This window comes from Labrus bergylta, chromosome 5 (genome assembly GCF_963930695.1).
Source record: "Labrus bergylta chromosome 5, fLabBer1.1, whole genome shotgun sequence".
Lineage (NCBI taxonomy): Eukaryota > Metazoa > Chordata > Actinopteri > Labriformes > Labridae > Labrus > Labrus bergylta.
In genome coordinates, this window is record NC_089199.1 from 11,219,765 (window position 1) to 11,236,592 (window position 16,828).

At 40.2% G+C, this 16,828-nt stretch overlaps 2 protein-coding genes and 1 long non-coding RNA gene across 7 annotated transcripts in view; 1 reads left to right on the forward strand and 2 right to left on the reverse strand.

Annotated features, from left to right (window-relative positions):
* The window catches only part of cacna2d2a (calcium channel, voltage-dependent, alpha 2/delta subunit 2a), a 146,973-nt gene extending 136,188 nt beyond the window's left edge, over nt 1-10,785 (forward strand). For all 3 annotated transcript variants that reach the window (XM_020629031.2, XM_020629032.3, XM_020629033.2), the window contains 16 exons: nt 394-454; nt 1,255-1,352; nt 2,564-2,654; nt 2,756-2,818; nt 3,007-3,110; nt 3,223-3,321; nt 3,523-3,614; nt 3,711-3,758; nt 3,842-3,913; nt 4,006-4,158; nt 4,302-4,354; nt 4,440-4,495; nt 5,104-5,227; nt 5,627-5,736; nt 6,020-6,102; nt 6,975-10,785. In XM_020629031.2, the coding sequence (XP_020484687.2) occupies nt 394-454; nt 1,255-1,352; nt 2,564-2,654; nt 2,756-2,818; nt 3,007-3,110; nt 3,223-3,321; nt 3,523-3,614; nt 3,711-3,758; nt 3,842-3,913; nt 4,006-4,158; nt 4,302-4,354; nt 4,440-4,495; nt 5,104-5,227; nt 5,627-5,736; nt 6,020-6,102; nt 6,975-7,097 (1,430 nt within the window). In that variant the 3' untranslated portion in view covers nt 7,098-10,785. The remainder of the gene's footprint in view (nt 1-393; nt 455-1,254; nt 1,353-2,563; nt 2,655-2,755; nt 2,819-3,006; nt 3,111-3,222; nt 3,322-3,522; nt 3,615-3,710; nt 3,759-3,841; nt 3,914-4,005; nt 4,159-4,301; nt 4,355-4,439; nt 4,496-5,103; nt 5,228-5,626; nt 5,737-6,019; nt 6,103-6,974) is intronic.
* On the reverse strand, nt 2,987-7,001 carry LOC114919237 (uncharacterized). 2 transcript variants are annotated; one of them, XR_010666415.1, is made up of 2 exons: nt 5,904-7,001; nt 2,987-3,315 (listed from the first exon to the last, which is right to left on the reverse strand). It is a non-coding gene; the product is annotated as an uncharacterized lncRNA (long non-coding RNA). The 2 variants fall into 2 exon arrangements; XR_010666414.1 differs by lacking the exon at nt 5,904-7,001 and adding an exon at nt 4,275-5,107.
* abhd14b (abhydrolase domain containing 14B) lies at nt 9,931-16,800 on the reverse strand. 2 transcript variants are annotated; one of them, XM_020629034.3, is made up of 4 exons: nt 16,670-16,800; nt 15,288-15,502; nt 13,726-13,967; nt 9,931-12,178 (listed from the first exon to the last, which is right to left on the reverse strand). In XM_020629034.3, the coding sequence occupies exons 2-4, from the start codon at nt 15,499-15,501 to the stop codon at nt 11,999-12,001; spliced, it is 636 nt and encodes a 211-aa protein (XP_020484690.1). In that variant the 5' UTR covers nt 15,502; nt 16,670-16,800; the 3' UTR covers nt 9,931-11,998. The 2 variants fall into 2 exon arrangements, with proteins under 2 accessions (XP_020484690.1, XP_029132127.1); XM_029276294.2 differs by having other exon boundaries at nt 16,653-16,727.
* Between the last annotated feature and the right edge of the window lie 28 nt (nt 16,801-16,828).

Genomic DNA, 16,828 nt, shown 5'->3' on the forward strand with positions numbered 1-16,828 from the left:
GATGCCTGCCTGATCCAACAGCACTCATTGTTTTAAATCTGTCTGAGAACTTACTTCCTGACACGTCACGTCCTGCAAGTCAGTTCTCAGACATCCAAAAATATTAGATTGAAATCAAATCAACCGGAATACATTTGCTGACAAAAAAAACTAAACTAAAAAAAAGAAGAAGGCGTGAGTGCTTGTGAAATTAATGCAGTCATCTATTCAGAGTCAGGTTCTATTTTTAGGCACCATATTGGCTAACGCTAGTGTTTCCATGATACCTCAGTGTTGCTATGGTAAACTCCCTCCTGCGTCCCCACACCTCTGAAGAACAGCTGCTGTTTACCCACAATCCCCCACTGCTCTGCCCACTGCTCTTCCCGGATAATCTTCCCCTTTCTGTTGCAGATTTTGAATCACTGCTGCCAAACAGTTTTGAGTCTGAAGGACATGTATTCATTGCTCCCAGGTAGCCCTGTGTGTGTGACTGCTTGCTGTCGTTGTTGCTCATCAGTTTGTTTGGTGTCTCTTTCAGTGCTTTAAATACTTGACATTGGGGGTTATTATTTTGGCTCCACACATTTTCTATTATCTTTCTGCTTTCTTGAATCATTTGTTGTGACATTAAGTTGCACCGTGAATGTGGTTTGCGTTCATTAATTTGTTTTATTTTTTTATTTTGAGATGTGAGTGAACTCATACCAGTAAACATTTGAGGAAAATATCAAAATTCATCATAAGCTCATTATTTTACTTTTTTGTATTTACCCATTCCCCTCATAAAGTTATCCTCTGAACAAAATATTCCAGCTTTAACAAACCTCCTTTGCATGCTGCTTTTGTGGGACTTTTATCAGACACATATAAGGGGTTAATGGTTTAATAGTGCAATGTTAACATACTGTAAGAATCCATCAAAAGCTGTAAAACTGAAAAAAGTAGCCTTATTATTGATGAAAAACAGACTTAAATCCTGTTTGCATGTGCTGTTTTGTTAACTAGCTGCAACCTGAATCCTGAAGCTCACTGTTAAAAATCACTCTTCATGGTGCTGCTCTGCTCTGCAGTTCATGTTTTGTTTAAACCGATTGCAACTTCTGCCTCATGCCATGCATGCTGCACGTGTTGAAAGTGTATTCATGCATCCTCGTGTTGTGGTTTGTGTCGTCCTTGTAAGGGTAAAACTAGGCAGAGTGTAAATGTTGCATAGACAAGCTTTTTTTTTAAAATATATTTTGGTCTGAGTTGAGATGTCTTGTCTGCGTTCAGGGAGTACTGTAATGATCTGGAACTATCCAACAACAACACTGAGTTCCTGCTCAACTTCATCGCTCTCATGGAGAAGGTGACACCAGACTCCAAACAATGTGAGTGTCAGAATGCACACACACACAAAGTTACCTTATGAAGTGACTGAAAGCTAGATAATTTAGGATGGATTGTTCTTGTTTGGACTGGAGGTATTATTTACATTTCTGCACCTATGCTGTTAATATTCACAACTCCCCACTCACTATGTTAGTGTGGCCTTAAACTGAGCTTCACTATTTGATCTGTTTATGTTTCCATGTTGTCAATTATCTTTCATTTAGTATATATGTTAAAACTACTGGTGTGAAAGCAGTTGCACATTGGAATCCAGATGTTAGTTTCATAACGCAGATGTGATGCAAGCCGTTGACTATCCAGGAGATCTAGTTGTACTTTTAAAATTAAAAGGGTCTCTTCTATCTTTTGTTCTGTATTTATGTATCATGAGATTGAGTCTTTACCTCAGTGTACATTTTGAGAAGCACGAAGGTATTTGGCTGCTCCTGCCTGCGGGCCATCACATGAAGAGAACTTGTTAATAACAACAATAATTTAAGTACTTAATAGACTCAGAGAAAAACATTAATTTGTCAGTATCAGCCATCAGTAAACATGAGCGGGAAAAAGAATTGGCCTGTGTTGCAAAGTTCCAATGTTGTGCAACCCTGTTGAACAGTGCTCTACAAATAAGAGTTGATTGATTGAGCAATTGTTTGATCGACTGATAGTCTTAAAATGATCTTCCTTTAAAAAAAAAAAGCCCCAGTGACCCATTTGTAGATACACACCTAAAGGCAGAGCACAAAGTATAAGTGGAACATGGAGTCTTTTCTCTGGATTTGATGATAGTAATAAAGTTGTAGAGAAGCACAGGCCATGGCATTTTAAAGGTTAAATCTTTTTTTTTTCTTTGGGGTGAGAACATCTTCAAACATGACTGATCACTGGGATTATTATCTGATGTGATTGATGTAATGTTATATTTGATTAATGATAACAGTAAGGGTTCAAACCGGCAAAAATGTATGTATTCAGGAACTTGGTCAAAAATCCTTTGTGTTAATATTTAATAAAGTCACAAGTGTTTTATCTTTGGATTAATTTAGGACGAAATTAGATCGAGTGACGTTTTAAAATTCTCTTGGTGCTCCTCATTTATTTATTTTTATTGCTTGACTGCTTCAAGATTCAGCGTGTGTCTGATATTCTAACATATGTAAATATTTTTTTATACTCTTAATGGTCATCTTGATCTAAACACTTTTAGGTGATAATCTGCTTCTTCACAACCTGATTCTGGACACCGGGATCATCCGGCAGCTGGTCGAGAAAGTGTGGAAGAACAAAGACTTGAATACGTGAGTACGATGAGCCGGTACTAAAGGAGTTTCATGCTTGCTGATTGACTCTGTAAAAGATCAACATTTCATTTCTGTCTCTCTTTCCATCTAACATTTAGATACGGCTTTCTGGCCGTGTTTGCCGCAACAGATGGAGGTGTAACTAGAGTGTTTCCAAACAAGTAAGTGCTCTCCTGATGAAGGCCGTGTGTCTGCAGGGGTGCTGCAGCTGCTCTGTAGTTGTGTCTATGTTTGGCACTTTATTGTCTTTTAAAGTAGTAAAGTGTTAAGACTTAAAACCATCCATAAATAAACAGGTTAGCAGGAGTCAAAGATTTACAGCTCCAGTGTCTCTGTTCTTAAATCTCAGGGCTTCAGAAAGCTGGGAGGAAGATCCTGAGCCGTTTAATGCCAGCTATTACCGCCGCAGCCTCGACAACAAGGGCTACATCTTCCGAGCGCCTTATCGAACAGGTGAATGATGCGGGTTGTTTATCTCACACTGGGCCTCGTAATGTGTTCTGTCTCTCTGTTTGTTTCCAACCCCCCTTTTGGCTTATTTCTGTTATTTGTTTCCCTCTTAAAGCCAGGGACGAGCTGCTGAACCCAGAGAACGACACCATAGGAATTCTGGTCAGCACAGCAGTGGAGATCACAGTGGGAGGGAAGACCATCAAACCTGCAGGTGGAGTAAAAAAAAAAATACCTGAAGATGATAGATATTAAATCAAATGTTTCAGAGCAAGGCGCAGATAATTACACGTCTGTGTTTGTATTGATTGGCACTTTGCTGTTTTGTCTGAGCCCTGCATCTATTCAGGTCTTTTCAGGTGCATCTGTCTTTTGATTTTTGCATTTTGTATCTGAATCTTTTTTTCTCTCTCAGTGGTTGGAGTGAAACTTGACCTTGAAGCATGGACAGATAAGTTTAAGATTCTTGCCAGTAACCACACAGACAACCGTCAGGGCTCAAACCAGGTTACAAAAAACAAACTATTACATTTAAAAGCGTAAAGTCTTCATCAGTGTATGGAGGGGGTTTGCTTGCTTACTTTGTTTTGTTCTTTGTGACAGTGTGGACCTAACCGGGGCTGTGAAATGGACTGTGAAGCCAACAGTGATGTAAGGATTTCTGAAAACCAGCTTCTGTAGTCAGCGTCGTCTACTCTACCCACTCTGTGCTCATTCTGTGCTTCTGTTTGCAGGATCTCCTCTGCTATTTGATAGACGATGGTGGATTCCTGATCATGTCAAATCAGAAGGATGACTGGAACAAGGTCAAGATAATACATAAACCCTTATCGGCACTGACCTCGGTGTCATGTTAGTCTCGACACTCAGCTTTACCAGTGTGTATTATTCTGCACAGGTGGGGATGTTCTTCAGTGATGTCGACCCCTACTTGATGTACGCTCTCTACAACAACTCCTTCTACAACCGCAAGCAGTCATTTGACTACCAGTCTGTGTGCGAGCGGTTTCCGAACAGTGAGGCAGGAGCTGCACCCAGAGGAGTCTTTGTGGTAAGGACATCAAATTGAACACTGAACAAGACTGTAGTGTGCTGAGTAAATGTTGTACAGAGAGACTGTTTTATTGAAACATCAACGTGATCCAATGGCTTTAAAATTTCACTCACATCATTCTCTTTCATCTGTTTCTACAGCCGACTATTGCAGATTTCGTAAACATTGCTTGGTGGACGTCTGCAGCTGCATGGTGAGAGTCCTGTTTACAACATGAGAAGCAGATCAGCAGAAGTCGATCAATTCAAACTTGTTACTAAGCACCTCTTTCTCCACAGGTCCATATTCCAACAGTTCATATATGGACTTGCTTATCACAGTTGGTTCGCCACAGGTGGGTACAAACAGGACATGTTCAATTCATAAATGTTAACTTGAACATCAAGGCCGTCCAAGCAGCTGCCCCAGATTTGACTCTCACCCTCTGCATTTTACCACATGTCATCCCCCACTCTCATCATCCCTGATTCCCACTCTGTCCACTGTCCCCTCCTCTCATCAAAGGCATGGAAAGCCCCAAAAAATGTGAACCTCAACATTTAGTGCAATACAATTTTAATATCTGTTCTATCTAATCAAATACAGTTGAGCTATAACAAAATAAGTTGCAGTCCCTCTAGAAACTGGACTTTGGGGGGGTTTTCACCAACTTCTGACCTCGGCAAACCCCCCAAGGGACAGACTCGGCACCATCTAATGGACTCAAGAAGTGCCTTACATATAATGTCTTAATTGTACACTTTATATCATGAGAGAGCCCTTTTCCAGCTTGAGTGCCCAATTTGTTTACATGAAACATGTACAGAAACTTTAAAGGAGATAAGTTGTACAGTTTTTCATCAACATACATCTTTGTGATCCCATTTTTTAAAATCCCATGTCATTAATCTATGGAACTGACAAGTGTATCTGGGATGTCTTTGTGCTCTGCTGATGCTGCAGACGAGGTGGATGCAGAAGGATTCGACTCCAAAGAGCGGAGTTGTGTAATGATCCAGACCCAGTACTACTTAAGTAATCTCAGCAACTCCTACAACATCCTGCAAGACTGTGGCAACTGCTCCAGGTCTGTACACACCATAAAATACACACACGCACGCACGCACACACACACACACACACACACACACACACACACACACACACACACACACACACACACACACACACACACACACACACACCACAAAAAGCTGTGCTGTGATAGAGGCACTGTTAGCGAGACAGATTCATCTTTCTGTTGGAGCTAATAAACTCTGCTGATGATTAAAGCGTCTCAGCCTTAATGAAACGGTCATATCATGGGCTAAATGAGCCTCATAAGACCGTCTCATGAATCTCACTGATCCATTAGCAAATGAGACTGTGATGTAAGCGAGCAGGGGGGTTGTTGACTGGGCTGTGTCTCTCTCTCTCTCTCTCTCTCTCTCTCTCTCTCTCTCTCTCTCCTCCTCTCTCTCTGCAGGCTGATTCACGCCAAGAGGATAAACAACACCAACTTGCTGTTCGTGGTGGCAGAGAAGCTGCCATGCAACACCTGTGAAATAGAGAAGCTTTCCCAAGAGGAGGAGGAGTGTATCCTTGTTCACTTTGTTCACCAGCTGGCAGAGGGAAAAGACACTCTCTATAATCGCTGGATTCTGTCTATATATCACAGTACTCGTGGAAACACAGATGTTTCATGTTCATTTCAAGGTTATTTTAGTCACAACGTCGTGAACAATTAGCCGTCTTTTACTTACTCAGGGAATATGTGAGGATCATTTTGTGGGCGGGGTTGAAACATTGCAAAAAGAAAAAAAAGAATAAACAACGGGAAAAGGGTTTTTCAGTTTTCCTTAATGGAGTGAATTTTCAGTCTTGGAGGATAATCCATGTGAAGAAGTGGCTGTGGCGCGCTATCGAAAAGGACCCGCCACCTGCTTTGACAATAACATCTCTGTAAGACGATAAGAGATCAACATTTGTTTCCCTTCTTTTTGCTAACACTCCCACAATGCAACACTCCTCATTTTAACCACGGTTATGATTGAGCAACAGAATAACTGTCAGTGAATGATTAGTTTAATGATAGTTTCAGAAGTCTGACTTTCTGAAAGGGGGTTGGTGAGTTGTTTAACAAGAAAGTGACTCAGACATGACCTGGCCCTTAACCCCCTCTGTAAAACTTTAACTTGTAGTTTATGGTTTACAGATTAAATCCAAACAGAGATTGTTGAGATACAACATGTTATTGTGGGGCTTTAAAGTTACTGGTCTGATTTTGTTAAGCCAGCTTTTCCCTGATAAACGTGTTTATCATGTGGACAGACAAAATGAAACAAACATTTTGAATATATTCAAGCTCCCATGAGACATTTTTAGCCACTAATAAAAAAAAGACTGAAATTAATACAGATGCCTCTATATCCATACATAACCGTCAGTATTATTATTTATTTGTTTTAAGTTATTTTTAATAACTAAAACCATAGCTTAGCTTAGAGGTAGGAAGTGAAGAGTAACTGCATGCCGTCCAAATAGTGTGAGTAATACATTTGACCTTTAAGAGACGCAGGATGAGAATCTTTGTTTCTAATTACACACGTGCAGGAGAAAAATCTGCGGGTTAGGGTTAAGAGATTAGAGGAAGTGCTTTGTCCACAGAGGTTACCTGAATTGACACAAATGGAAACTCACAGGAGCACTAAGCTGATCCTAGCTGCTACAATAAAATTGATTAAATATAGAGTTTTTCTTTCAGCCTGCAGTAACACTACATAAATCGGCAGTACATGATTTTTATACTAACAGCTTCAATGTGTCCCCTGCAGGAGAACACGTCAGACTGTGGGCGAGGACACTCCTTCCGTCCGTCGCTCCACACCTTACTGCTCATCCAGCTGCTCCTGCTCTATCCCGCCATCTCCCCCCAAATCCAAACGCTACTACATTAATTACATTTTGCTCCGCTTCCTCTCCTTGCAGCCCCACTTTCCCTGACCTAGACCCTCCGACCCACCTTCTCGCCCCTCAACCCTCCCCTTGTTATAGTCATAGGTTAAAATGGGACTTCCCATCACAGCAAAAATGGAAGCCCTGAGCGCTGCGCTACCCAGCTCGCTTCAGTTTGTGTCGCTTAGTGACAACTGCCGGACGTTTGCGTCCTCCGCCAGTTAACCTTCATCCGCAAGAGGAGGCACTGCTGTGGTGCCGCACCACCTGGATTATCAGAAGCTACGTCAGAAAAGAGAAAACAAACGCCTCTACAACCGCCCCTCCCCACCATCCCAGAGAAGGGAGGGGACAGAGGAAGGGTGTACGTCCTCGTCACAGACCTCCCGCCTCACACAGACTGGAGAGTTGAGGTCGACTGTCTGTCAGACAGACCAGGAGGGGACTTCTCCTCCTTCTTCTCTCCTCCATCTCAGAGTGTCGCCGCTCTGTCATTCGCCTCTCGTCAGAGGCTGTGGACCATTCAGCCGATTATAGCCGCCATTAAAAAAAAAATCAATTAAAAAAATAACTGTCAAGTATACAAAATGTCAAGTATAAACCGCTGAAGTGATGAGTATTCCAAACATACAGTGTATTTAGTTTTTAATTTGAAAAGGAAGTTGTTAGGTGTTATCTTAAAAAGATTTAATTTATGCACTATATCTACTTGCCAAAATGAGATAGACTTTCATGTGGTCTTATTTTTACGGCCCAAAACACGAGGAGGAAATGGCTTCTGATTAAGATTAAGGATAAACCAGGAGAGGGAGAGGACACACTGAGAAACTAAACGCTGATTCATTTTAAGCAGCGCCCTAATGATTACAGATGAATGCTTTTAAAAAGACGTCCGCTGGGGATTATAGTAATAACATGATACTAATCACATTTCATAAAGTACTATCATCTATTTGTCATGAGTAAAAGCTGCAGAACATGACCCAGTGTTTGGTTACTTCAGATCTGTTGATGTCGTGTTCTCCTTTATGATTAATCGACCATTCTGACCTCTGGTTTGGACTGAAGTTTAAAAAAAAGAAAAAAAAAAGACAGGTCTGAGCTCTCTGAAGCTCAGCTCACCTCTGCCGGTCTTCATGAGGCTTCTCCAGTAACCTCTACTAACGCTCCTTCTCTGGATTTGTAAATGTGCTTTACTTCTGTCCACAAACAGACACAGCGAGATCTCTGCCTCATGACCGTCTAGTTCCAGGTGGGTTTTTTTAATTTTATCTTTTGGGGGCTTTTTGTTACTTTAAGACTGAAGCTGTTTAAACTTCAAAAACCATTCGCTGCTGGGGTTTTGGGGCTTATCAACATTTTCCAACAAAAGTGCAGAAGAGGCAACTAAATATGGTGATCACGTGCTGTAGTAGTCTGGTAATAATCTGTCACAGTTTCTCATTGATCATTACAATGTGTGAAAAGTCATTTAGACTCCCATGTTTAGGAGCCGCTCTGTTTCATAGTGCCTTGATGCACTTTGTTTTGGACCACATCGGCTGTCTAGGTGTAGAGAGACCGTATAGTTCCTTTATAAAGCAGCCGTATTTGAGGTTTTGGCTTGTAAGACTTAATCTGTTTGCTAAAAGAATAGCTTTACACACAGTTTAAAGTATCTGCCCCCTCCAGAGCCACCTGACTGCCATCATATGGAGTTACTATACCGTTCCTTTACAGAGCCATGTATAGAGCTACGATGCACCATCTGTATACAGCGACTTAACTGGCCGTAGAGCGTTTTTAGGGCCACCTGACTGCTAAAGTTCTGCCTGAATTGTATGTGGATGTGTATGTGTGTGTGTTAGTTTGTGTTACACAGCCCTCAAAGGGAATGTCTTTTAAATATGAGTGTGTGAGGGATGACAGATGTGTAGCAGAGCTGTTTTATTTTTTCTGGTCCTATGTTGCAAAGGTACAAAAATCCAGTGTTGTATTGGGGGGAAAATAGGGATTTTTTTCAGAAACAAAAAGAATCCATCTTTAAACTTCAGTCTGTTTAAATATTCATTTTTTATGCAGCAGAGTTGTCTGAAAGAATGTGTATTTCATCAGTGTTTTCTGCTTCAGATGCAACATATTAAATAAAAGCCTCTCTAAATGCCTTAGTGTTACTCAGCATCGAGCTCTAATATCGTTTTCCCAAAACCACCTCATGAACACGCACACTAAAGAGATCCTCCAAAACACACACACACGCTCCCCCTGGGTTTTCTTGGTGTTTTCTGCAGTAAGTGTAGTGATCCATGCCTGTTTTATTTAAAGTGCTTGAAAAGCAGGTGGGAGTGTTGAATTAAAAAAAAAGAAAAAAGAAGCCTCCGACCTTCGATGTTCACCCCCACCCACAAATCTCACTGTATTGCTCAGGTGGGAGGACTTGCGCGACAATTTGAACCATAACTACACACTCTGTACAGTTGTTGGTACGATTTGATGTGACAAACATGCTGGCACAGTATCTGCAGCGCAGCCAATTTGAGAAACAAATCCTAAATTTGTTCAATCTGGCTCCTTGAGTTATTTGTGTTTCAAAATTCTTCATGCGGGTGGGAGTCATCTGAGGCTGCATGCAGTTTGAACTTTTCCAGCATTGGTTTGTCTCAGTCCTGTGCCATTAATCCTGTCTGTGTATCCCAATTTTCACTGTCTGTAAATGAGCGCTACACATGCCTGTGGATATGTACCCCCTGCAACTTCCTCTCTTTTCCTGACCTCTGTACGCAGACACAAACTAAATATGTATGCCTACAGTTTATTGCACCTTCACACACACACATACACACACACAGACACAGCTGTAAGCAAATATTTAATGACACATGTTCATGCCCAGCTGAAAGATGTCAAGCACCAGGCAGAAGTAAGCCAAGGACTTCAATGTGTGCTTTCATTTTGGCGAGGGGGCAGAATGTCAGAGGAAAGCTCAGGGAGTGGGTCTCCACAGAGCAGCAGGGGCCTGAAGGTCTCGGAGGAATCATGTGTGCATCCCGATAAGAAAAAAAAATCTCCTTAAGGGACACGCAATTTCTGTGGTTTAACAAATTTACTTTTGCCAAAAAAAAAAGAAAGATATATAGAAAATTGGGCCAGCGTGGGGAAGAGAGGGAGGGGTCAGCTTTAGGACAGGACCCTGAACCAAGCCTGGGGATGGTTTCATAAAACCTCTTGCCTCCTCCCGACCCTCGCTGCATCTGTGTTGGTGCGTCTCTGTGGGAAAGACACGTGTATGTGATTCTGTAGTCTGTAGTCTGGTGCTATGTGACCATGTTTGACGAAGTGTGTGAAAAAATAACAGCAACATTTAGAGAAAAAAAAAAAGGAAATCAGTCGAATTCTAAGTAAAGTAACAAAAAATAAATATAGGAATACAGCACTGTTGGTAAGTTTGAGATCTGAAGTTCAAATGTTTTTGTTTTTTTATTTCGTGTGAGTGTGAATGTTGGTGTGCGTGGAAGATTTAGCTCCTTCTTTTTTGTGGGCACTGGTCCATGTCGCTCCATTCTTTTGTACAGATGAAGCTAAAAAAAAAAAAAAAAAAGAAGAAGAGGGCATAATTTGTAAAATATTGTGTCTGTGACTCCTTGTAAAATATTTTCAAATTGTTTATTACAGAGAATCAGTTATTAAATAATGTTCATATTTTTCACTTCATTTCCGTGTGGTGTTTTGTTTTTTCAGATGGAGATTAGCCCTTTGTTACAGTTACGCTATCAGAGGTCAGTTTTTGTTCTCTTTGGGGCACACTCCTCTCACTGGCAGACCAATCAAAGCTGGGTGATGGACGTCACTTGTGATAGAGTATACAACAGAGTATACAAATGTCCAATCCACACCCGGTTCATAATCCCGAAGAACCCTGAACGTAGCGGCTTTTCATTGTGTCCCCTAATTCAGCAAGAGAAGGACTCAAACTGAAAATCTCCAAGGAGAATAACTTTGACGTTACAATCTCAAAGATCATTGATCAACAGTCAGGCTGATAAGGAGTTATAGCATTGACATAGTAATCTTTATGAACCTCATCTTGATTTGAGCCAGAAACAACTCCACAATGTGTTTGACACATTTGGAAGAGCTCAGAAAAAATCTTTGTAACTTGATGACATCACTTTAAAGAGTTGAATAGTCAGTCAGTTGCATTAGCTCGGTTTCCCCTCGATGGACGGCTAACCACTGGTGTGTTATTGAAAACGCCTCACTGACTGTATGCTGCTGTTTCTCCCTGGTTATGTCATTGACTCACTTATAATATGTTACACAACATCGTTTAACGTAAGGGCTCAATTATTGTGGTATTGGGACCACATTTGGTTAAAGATAATGACGTAAAAAAAAAAAAAAAAGATTTAGATTTAGATTAAATACTTTAAATGATTACTTTGAAGCTCCAGTGAGTTTAACTTCATATTTTTGCTCTTTATGACTTACAAAAGACAATTAAAATAAAGATAGAAATAATCTATGTAGTTTTCATTTGTTGCCTGAAACAGCTGCCAAAGAGTAGGTGACAGAAAAAGTGACTGACATTCTCAAAAGGTGATACATTTGACTTTTACAGAGAGCAGGATGAGATTTTTTTTCTTTTAAATAACACCACTGACAGAATCCTCAGAGTCAAAGAGATACCACTTTGTCAGGGAGCCTGAAAAGTGACCCAAACAAAAAGTTCCCACCTTCATTTTTAAGATGATATGCTTAAAAACTCTGAGCCTCATATCCTCTTATTATTATAAAATCTTGAATAGCTCATCTTATACTGATTGTACTTAATAAAGTCAAAATCAGCAGGACGTGAGTGGCCTTCAACTCTAGTGAATGAATAATATGTCGGTCATTTATTCGTGACAATGCTGTAAGAATCTCTTCACAGCGTGTTCACAAAGTCTGTGAGCGCTTTGTGCCAAGTGTCCGGGTCGTCCAGGTAACAGGGGTGACCCGCCCCTTTCATCATCACCACACTGTGATTGGCCAGACTGCTCAGGTTGCGGAGTGACAGTTCTCCGAGCTGAGCGTCCTGGTCTCCATAAACGATCAGCGATGGGACCTTCAGGAGAAATGAGAGAGAGGTCCTTCAGATGGATCAACCTTTTTCTGATCTGATTTCATTTCTTTAATACATGTATTCTTTTGTATGTTATGAAATTTAACCCGTAGCTAAAGGGATTTTGTAAATGTCCTCCAGTTGACCTCGAGAAGGTCATTGTGAAATAAATGAGAAGCTCCTTATGTTTATAAAGTGTAACTTGTTTATGTACCTAGATATTTAAAATTTAAATCAAAGTACAAGAGTATAAAGAGACGGTCAAGCAGAGCTTCTTTTAAGTAGATTAGCTTGGTGGTAAAAATCATCCTTATAAAGCACCAGTAAGTCTTCATTAAAGTGCTAATCAGAAATTCGAACACGTTTTTTTAAGTGATTTTGGAGGAGCTTGTCCAACAACTTGTGCGACTTTCAGCCAACACTATTTGCCATTCCCACCAAATCTGTGATTTTCCAGACGTACAGAGGTGAGGAAGAGGTTTGAACTTCTTATTTATTTCTGTCTCTTCTTATGTGACCAACAAAGAGCACTCTGACTGTATTCCGGGAAACAGTCTGCGTATTTAAAGAACTATAGTGTCTCCCATCTCATCACATCGTCATCGTCAGAGTTATGTTGTCAGGATCCTGAGACGCCAGGAGCCACAGCCAGAAAAGAAGTTATGCAACTGTTTTCCTGAGGTAAGTTAATCACCCCATCAACAGTAAGTATCAAGAACATTAAGGCTAGATGTACTCTTAATGCGTAATCATATTTAATAGGAGTGTTTGTATTTATTGAAAGAAAGAACAATATGTATGCAAGATGAAAAAGTTGTACATAAAATGAAAGAATAGAAAAACAAACATGACTGGGACAGAGATGGTGTGAAATCAAAGATGGTAGAGGGTTTGTCTAATTCTGTTGAAGCTCACATGATCTACTTTATTTTCAACAATTTAAGACAATGTACATAAAATTCAAATTGCATCAATTTCTACTTATTTTAGTATCTTTCTCCTCGTTACCCTCTTTTCCACTCACTGCATGCATTCAGATAGTTTGCTTTTCTGCAAAAGTAATTCCCCCCCATCCCGTCTCTCACTCAGTTTGCATTCTCCCTCCTTCATGGATAATGCACCTTCACCTCGTTTTTCATCAAAGAAATGTTGAAACTGTCAGGCGCTGGATGAAAGCCAACAGTATCTCTGAAAGTTTAAAGAGACATGATACCTGATGTGTGTATTTAATGTATAAATACACACTACATGGTTTAGCTCAGTGATTTAATCGTGTCCAATCCAATGTACAATAGCTATGTCCCTCAATGCAGCGGCCCCGGGTTCGATTCCCACCCTGCACCATTCACAGAAACTTCTGCCCTTAGTCTTCACTGTTTCCGACTCTATCCACTGTCCTGTCCTCTGAATAAAGGCATGAAAAGCCCCCCAAAATAATCTCTTTTACAAAAAAAAAAAAGGAGATGGGCGAGCATGAAAATGGGGCTGACATTCACGCTATCCATTTAAAGTGAAGAAGAGGAGCACAGTAGTGACACATCGGACTGTACCTTCACACTCTGGTACTGCTCTGCTGTGAATTTGTCGGTGCAGATTGGAGCCACGGGGACGTAACCTCGGATAAGATCCTGGTGCTGCATGAGAAAGGGGAGCGAGTACATCCCGCTGAGGGACGGGCTGATCACCACCACCGGGCTTAGGTTCAGCTGATCACACACATCCTTCAGGAAACCTGCAGGGGCCAGTTCTCCCACCGCAGCCGGGGCCTCGGCTGACTTAGACCTGCCGAGTCCTTTGGATGAAGGCATGACACAAGAAGAAAAAGATGCATGTTGAACCTTTAGAAATACAATTGTCCCAATTTGTTCACAGCAGAGCGACACATAGCTACATACACTACCTTAAATGTGTCTCCTATACAAACTCTTCCTATAAATTCAGGGGTTAATCCAGGAGCACCACATAAAGCCTCTTAGGTTGTCACCATGCTTAAGTGTTCAGACTAAGGCTTTCATGGTAGTTACAGTCACAATAAAGCACATGTGCACTTTAGTTACCATGGTTACGCTTCACTTGTATCATCCTCTAACGGTACTTGACAGTATTGTTGTCAGTGTGAGCTAGCTTCCCTGAAATGGACACAAAGAAGGCAAACTGAGCAGAAGATGAGAACTGTTCTCTTCCAGGACCAAAGACGCACAAAGACGAAGATGAAAAACATTTTTTCTCATTTGAGATGAGATTTTGTTGAGGATTTAAAAAAGACTCGCTGTGATGTGTTCTGTGGATTCTCCCTGTCATGAAGAACATGCCTTGGTTTCTCCTCCTCGTCTTCAACCACAAGAATTCAATCCTCGTCTTAAGTTTCACAAATCAATTCACTTTCTGTTATGAGTCTTTTTACATTTTTAACTAAATGTTACCAAGGAGCTTCTAGCAGTAATTAAAAAGCTAAGGGCAAACACATACAGATAAAAGTCTAAACACCTTAAAACAACCTATGGAAAACCTGATGTTGACTTTATGAAACAATTTGTCCCGTAAACATTTTTAAATATCTTTCATAAATTACAAAACATATGCTTAGAAATCCCAGCAAAAACAAGCAACAAATAACATCAGAGCCTGCCTGAGATTTTGCTGATTTTTTTTGTGATCCAGAGATAAATGTTTGTACATCCATCTGCATTTCTTCAAAACTGCAAATTTACCAAAAAGTAAAAAAAAATGAGTTATGAGTTTGTCTGACAAGAGGGCTATAATGGCCAACTTATACTTACAAGCAAATACAAATAGAAAGAGTAAACTTCAAATTTTGATGAATCCATCTAAAAAGGAAAAATAATTCACTACAATCATCTTTACAGAAGATGACTTTTTGAAAAAGGCTTAACAAATAATTTGCAATGAATATAAAAATATGATATTCATCAACAATGATGGTGATAAAACTATAGTTTTTTTAAGTTAACTGGTACAAGTTCTTTCTCGAGTAGTCACCACAGTCCAGACTGAGTGCACTCATAGTTTGGAGCTGGTTCCTGCTCTGCTTTGATAAACCACACCGGTACTTAGTGTTGAAAAAGATCAAACCTGTTCCTGTCACACTCACCTGGCAGGTCGATGGCAACAGCCCGGCAGCCGCTTCTGGCCAGAGTGTCCAGAGTGCCGATGTTGAGCCAGTTTTCTGAGGAGAAACGGATGCCGTGCAGGAGTAAAAGTGACATCCTCGCCTTCCCTGAGGAAGGTTCACTTTGTCTGAAGAAGAGCGGAGCTGTGCAGCTGCTCACCTGAACGCTCCCTTCTGACATCTTCACAGATGACATCCTGAACGAAAAACACACACACCACAAAACTGTTCATACTAATCAGACCACACACACAAACATCTCAACTGCACCGAAGAGTGTACTTTAACTTCAGTTAAACTACAAAACTGTCATTTTCTGTCACGTTATACATTGAAGAGGGAAATACTTGTTTTTATTCAACATTTATTTATTAACCCAAGAAACCAGTTACTCAGTTTCAGATTGACATTCCAAAGTAAATGTGATAGACACACTCTGATGAATTACTAAAAGTCAATGAAAGACTTTATTCATCCTTTTATTGAAAATTCCTAAACTTACCAGCAGCTTATACAGTTAGTAAAAAAAAGCCCCACCTTTATCAGCTTCAATATAAAATAAATGAACCAAAATCTAAAATCTTATAAACAAAGGATACAATAAACATTTGAGTCTTAATTATGAGGCAAATATAATTTTACTTTCACTCATTAAAGTTCTCATGCACAACTTTCATTGGTCAGTTTTTCTACACTGTGTGGAATAACTCATCAACTATTCATTCATCAGCTGGTTATAAACGTGTATTAAATACTTAGAAATGTGTCTGTTAGTGCATCCATCAGACAGAAGAAGCATCAAATGTGGATAAAATATAAATATGCAAGTAAAAAGGGCCTCAAGATCCTCCACAAACAACAGAATCTAACTGAAACAACAACAACAACAACAACAACTGAAGGATGGAAGCAAAAGGAAAGTTTGTTTCCTTCATTTTTATCAAAGAAGATCTGTGCTTGTTAAAAAAGACACTAGCACACAAACGAAGTCAACCTAACTACTACTGTATACAGCAGACTCAGGTGAATCCTCACCTGTCTGTCTGGCACAGTTAAAAAGTTAAATATCATAAATGTTTTATTTAAAGACATGAATCACTTCAAATCACGACGTGTTATACTCTTCATTTGTCCACGCTTCACAGCGTACTTTAGCATTATAATAAATCCACAGCAGAGATCAATCACGTGTGTTGTCCGGTTCAGTGTTTAGACATAAAAAAAAAGAAAAGGAGTTTAGGTAGAAGGCCGCAGCTGGCGGGTTAAAGCCTCCGTTCAAAGTCCACATGAAGTCATTTAATTCGTGATATCGAGCTCAATAACAAACAAGAAGAGAAAATAAACCACCTTCTTCTTCTTCTTACCTCACAGCCTGCAGTCATGAAACCAGGATCTACTTCAGACTTCAAGCAGCTGGACTTTCACTTGATTTCCCGGAAAAGTGTAGAAATGTAAAAAAAAAAAAAAAAAAAAAAAAACCCTGTCAAATTATTCTACTGACGTCTAGTGTTTGAAAGGGGAAC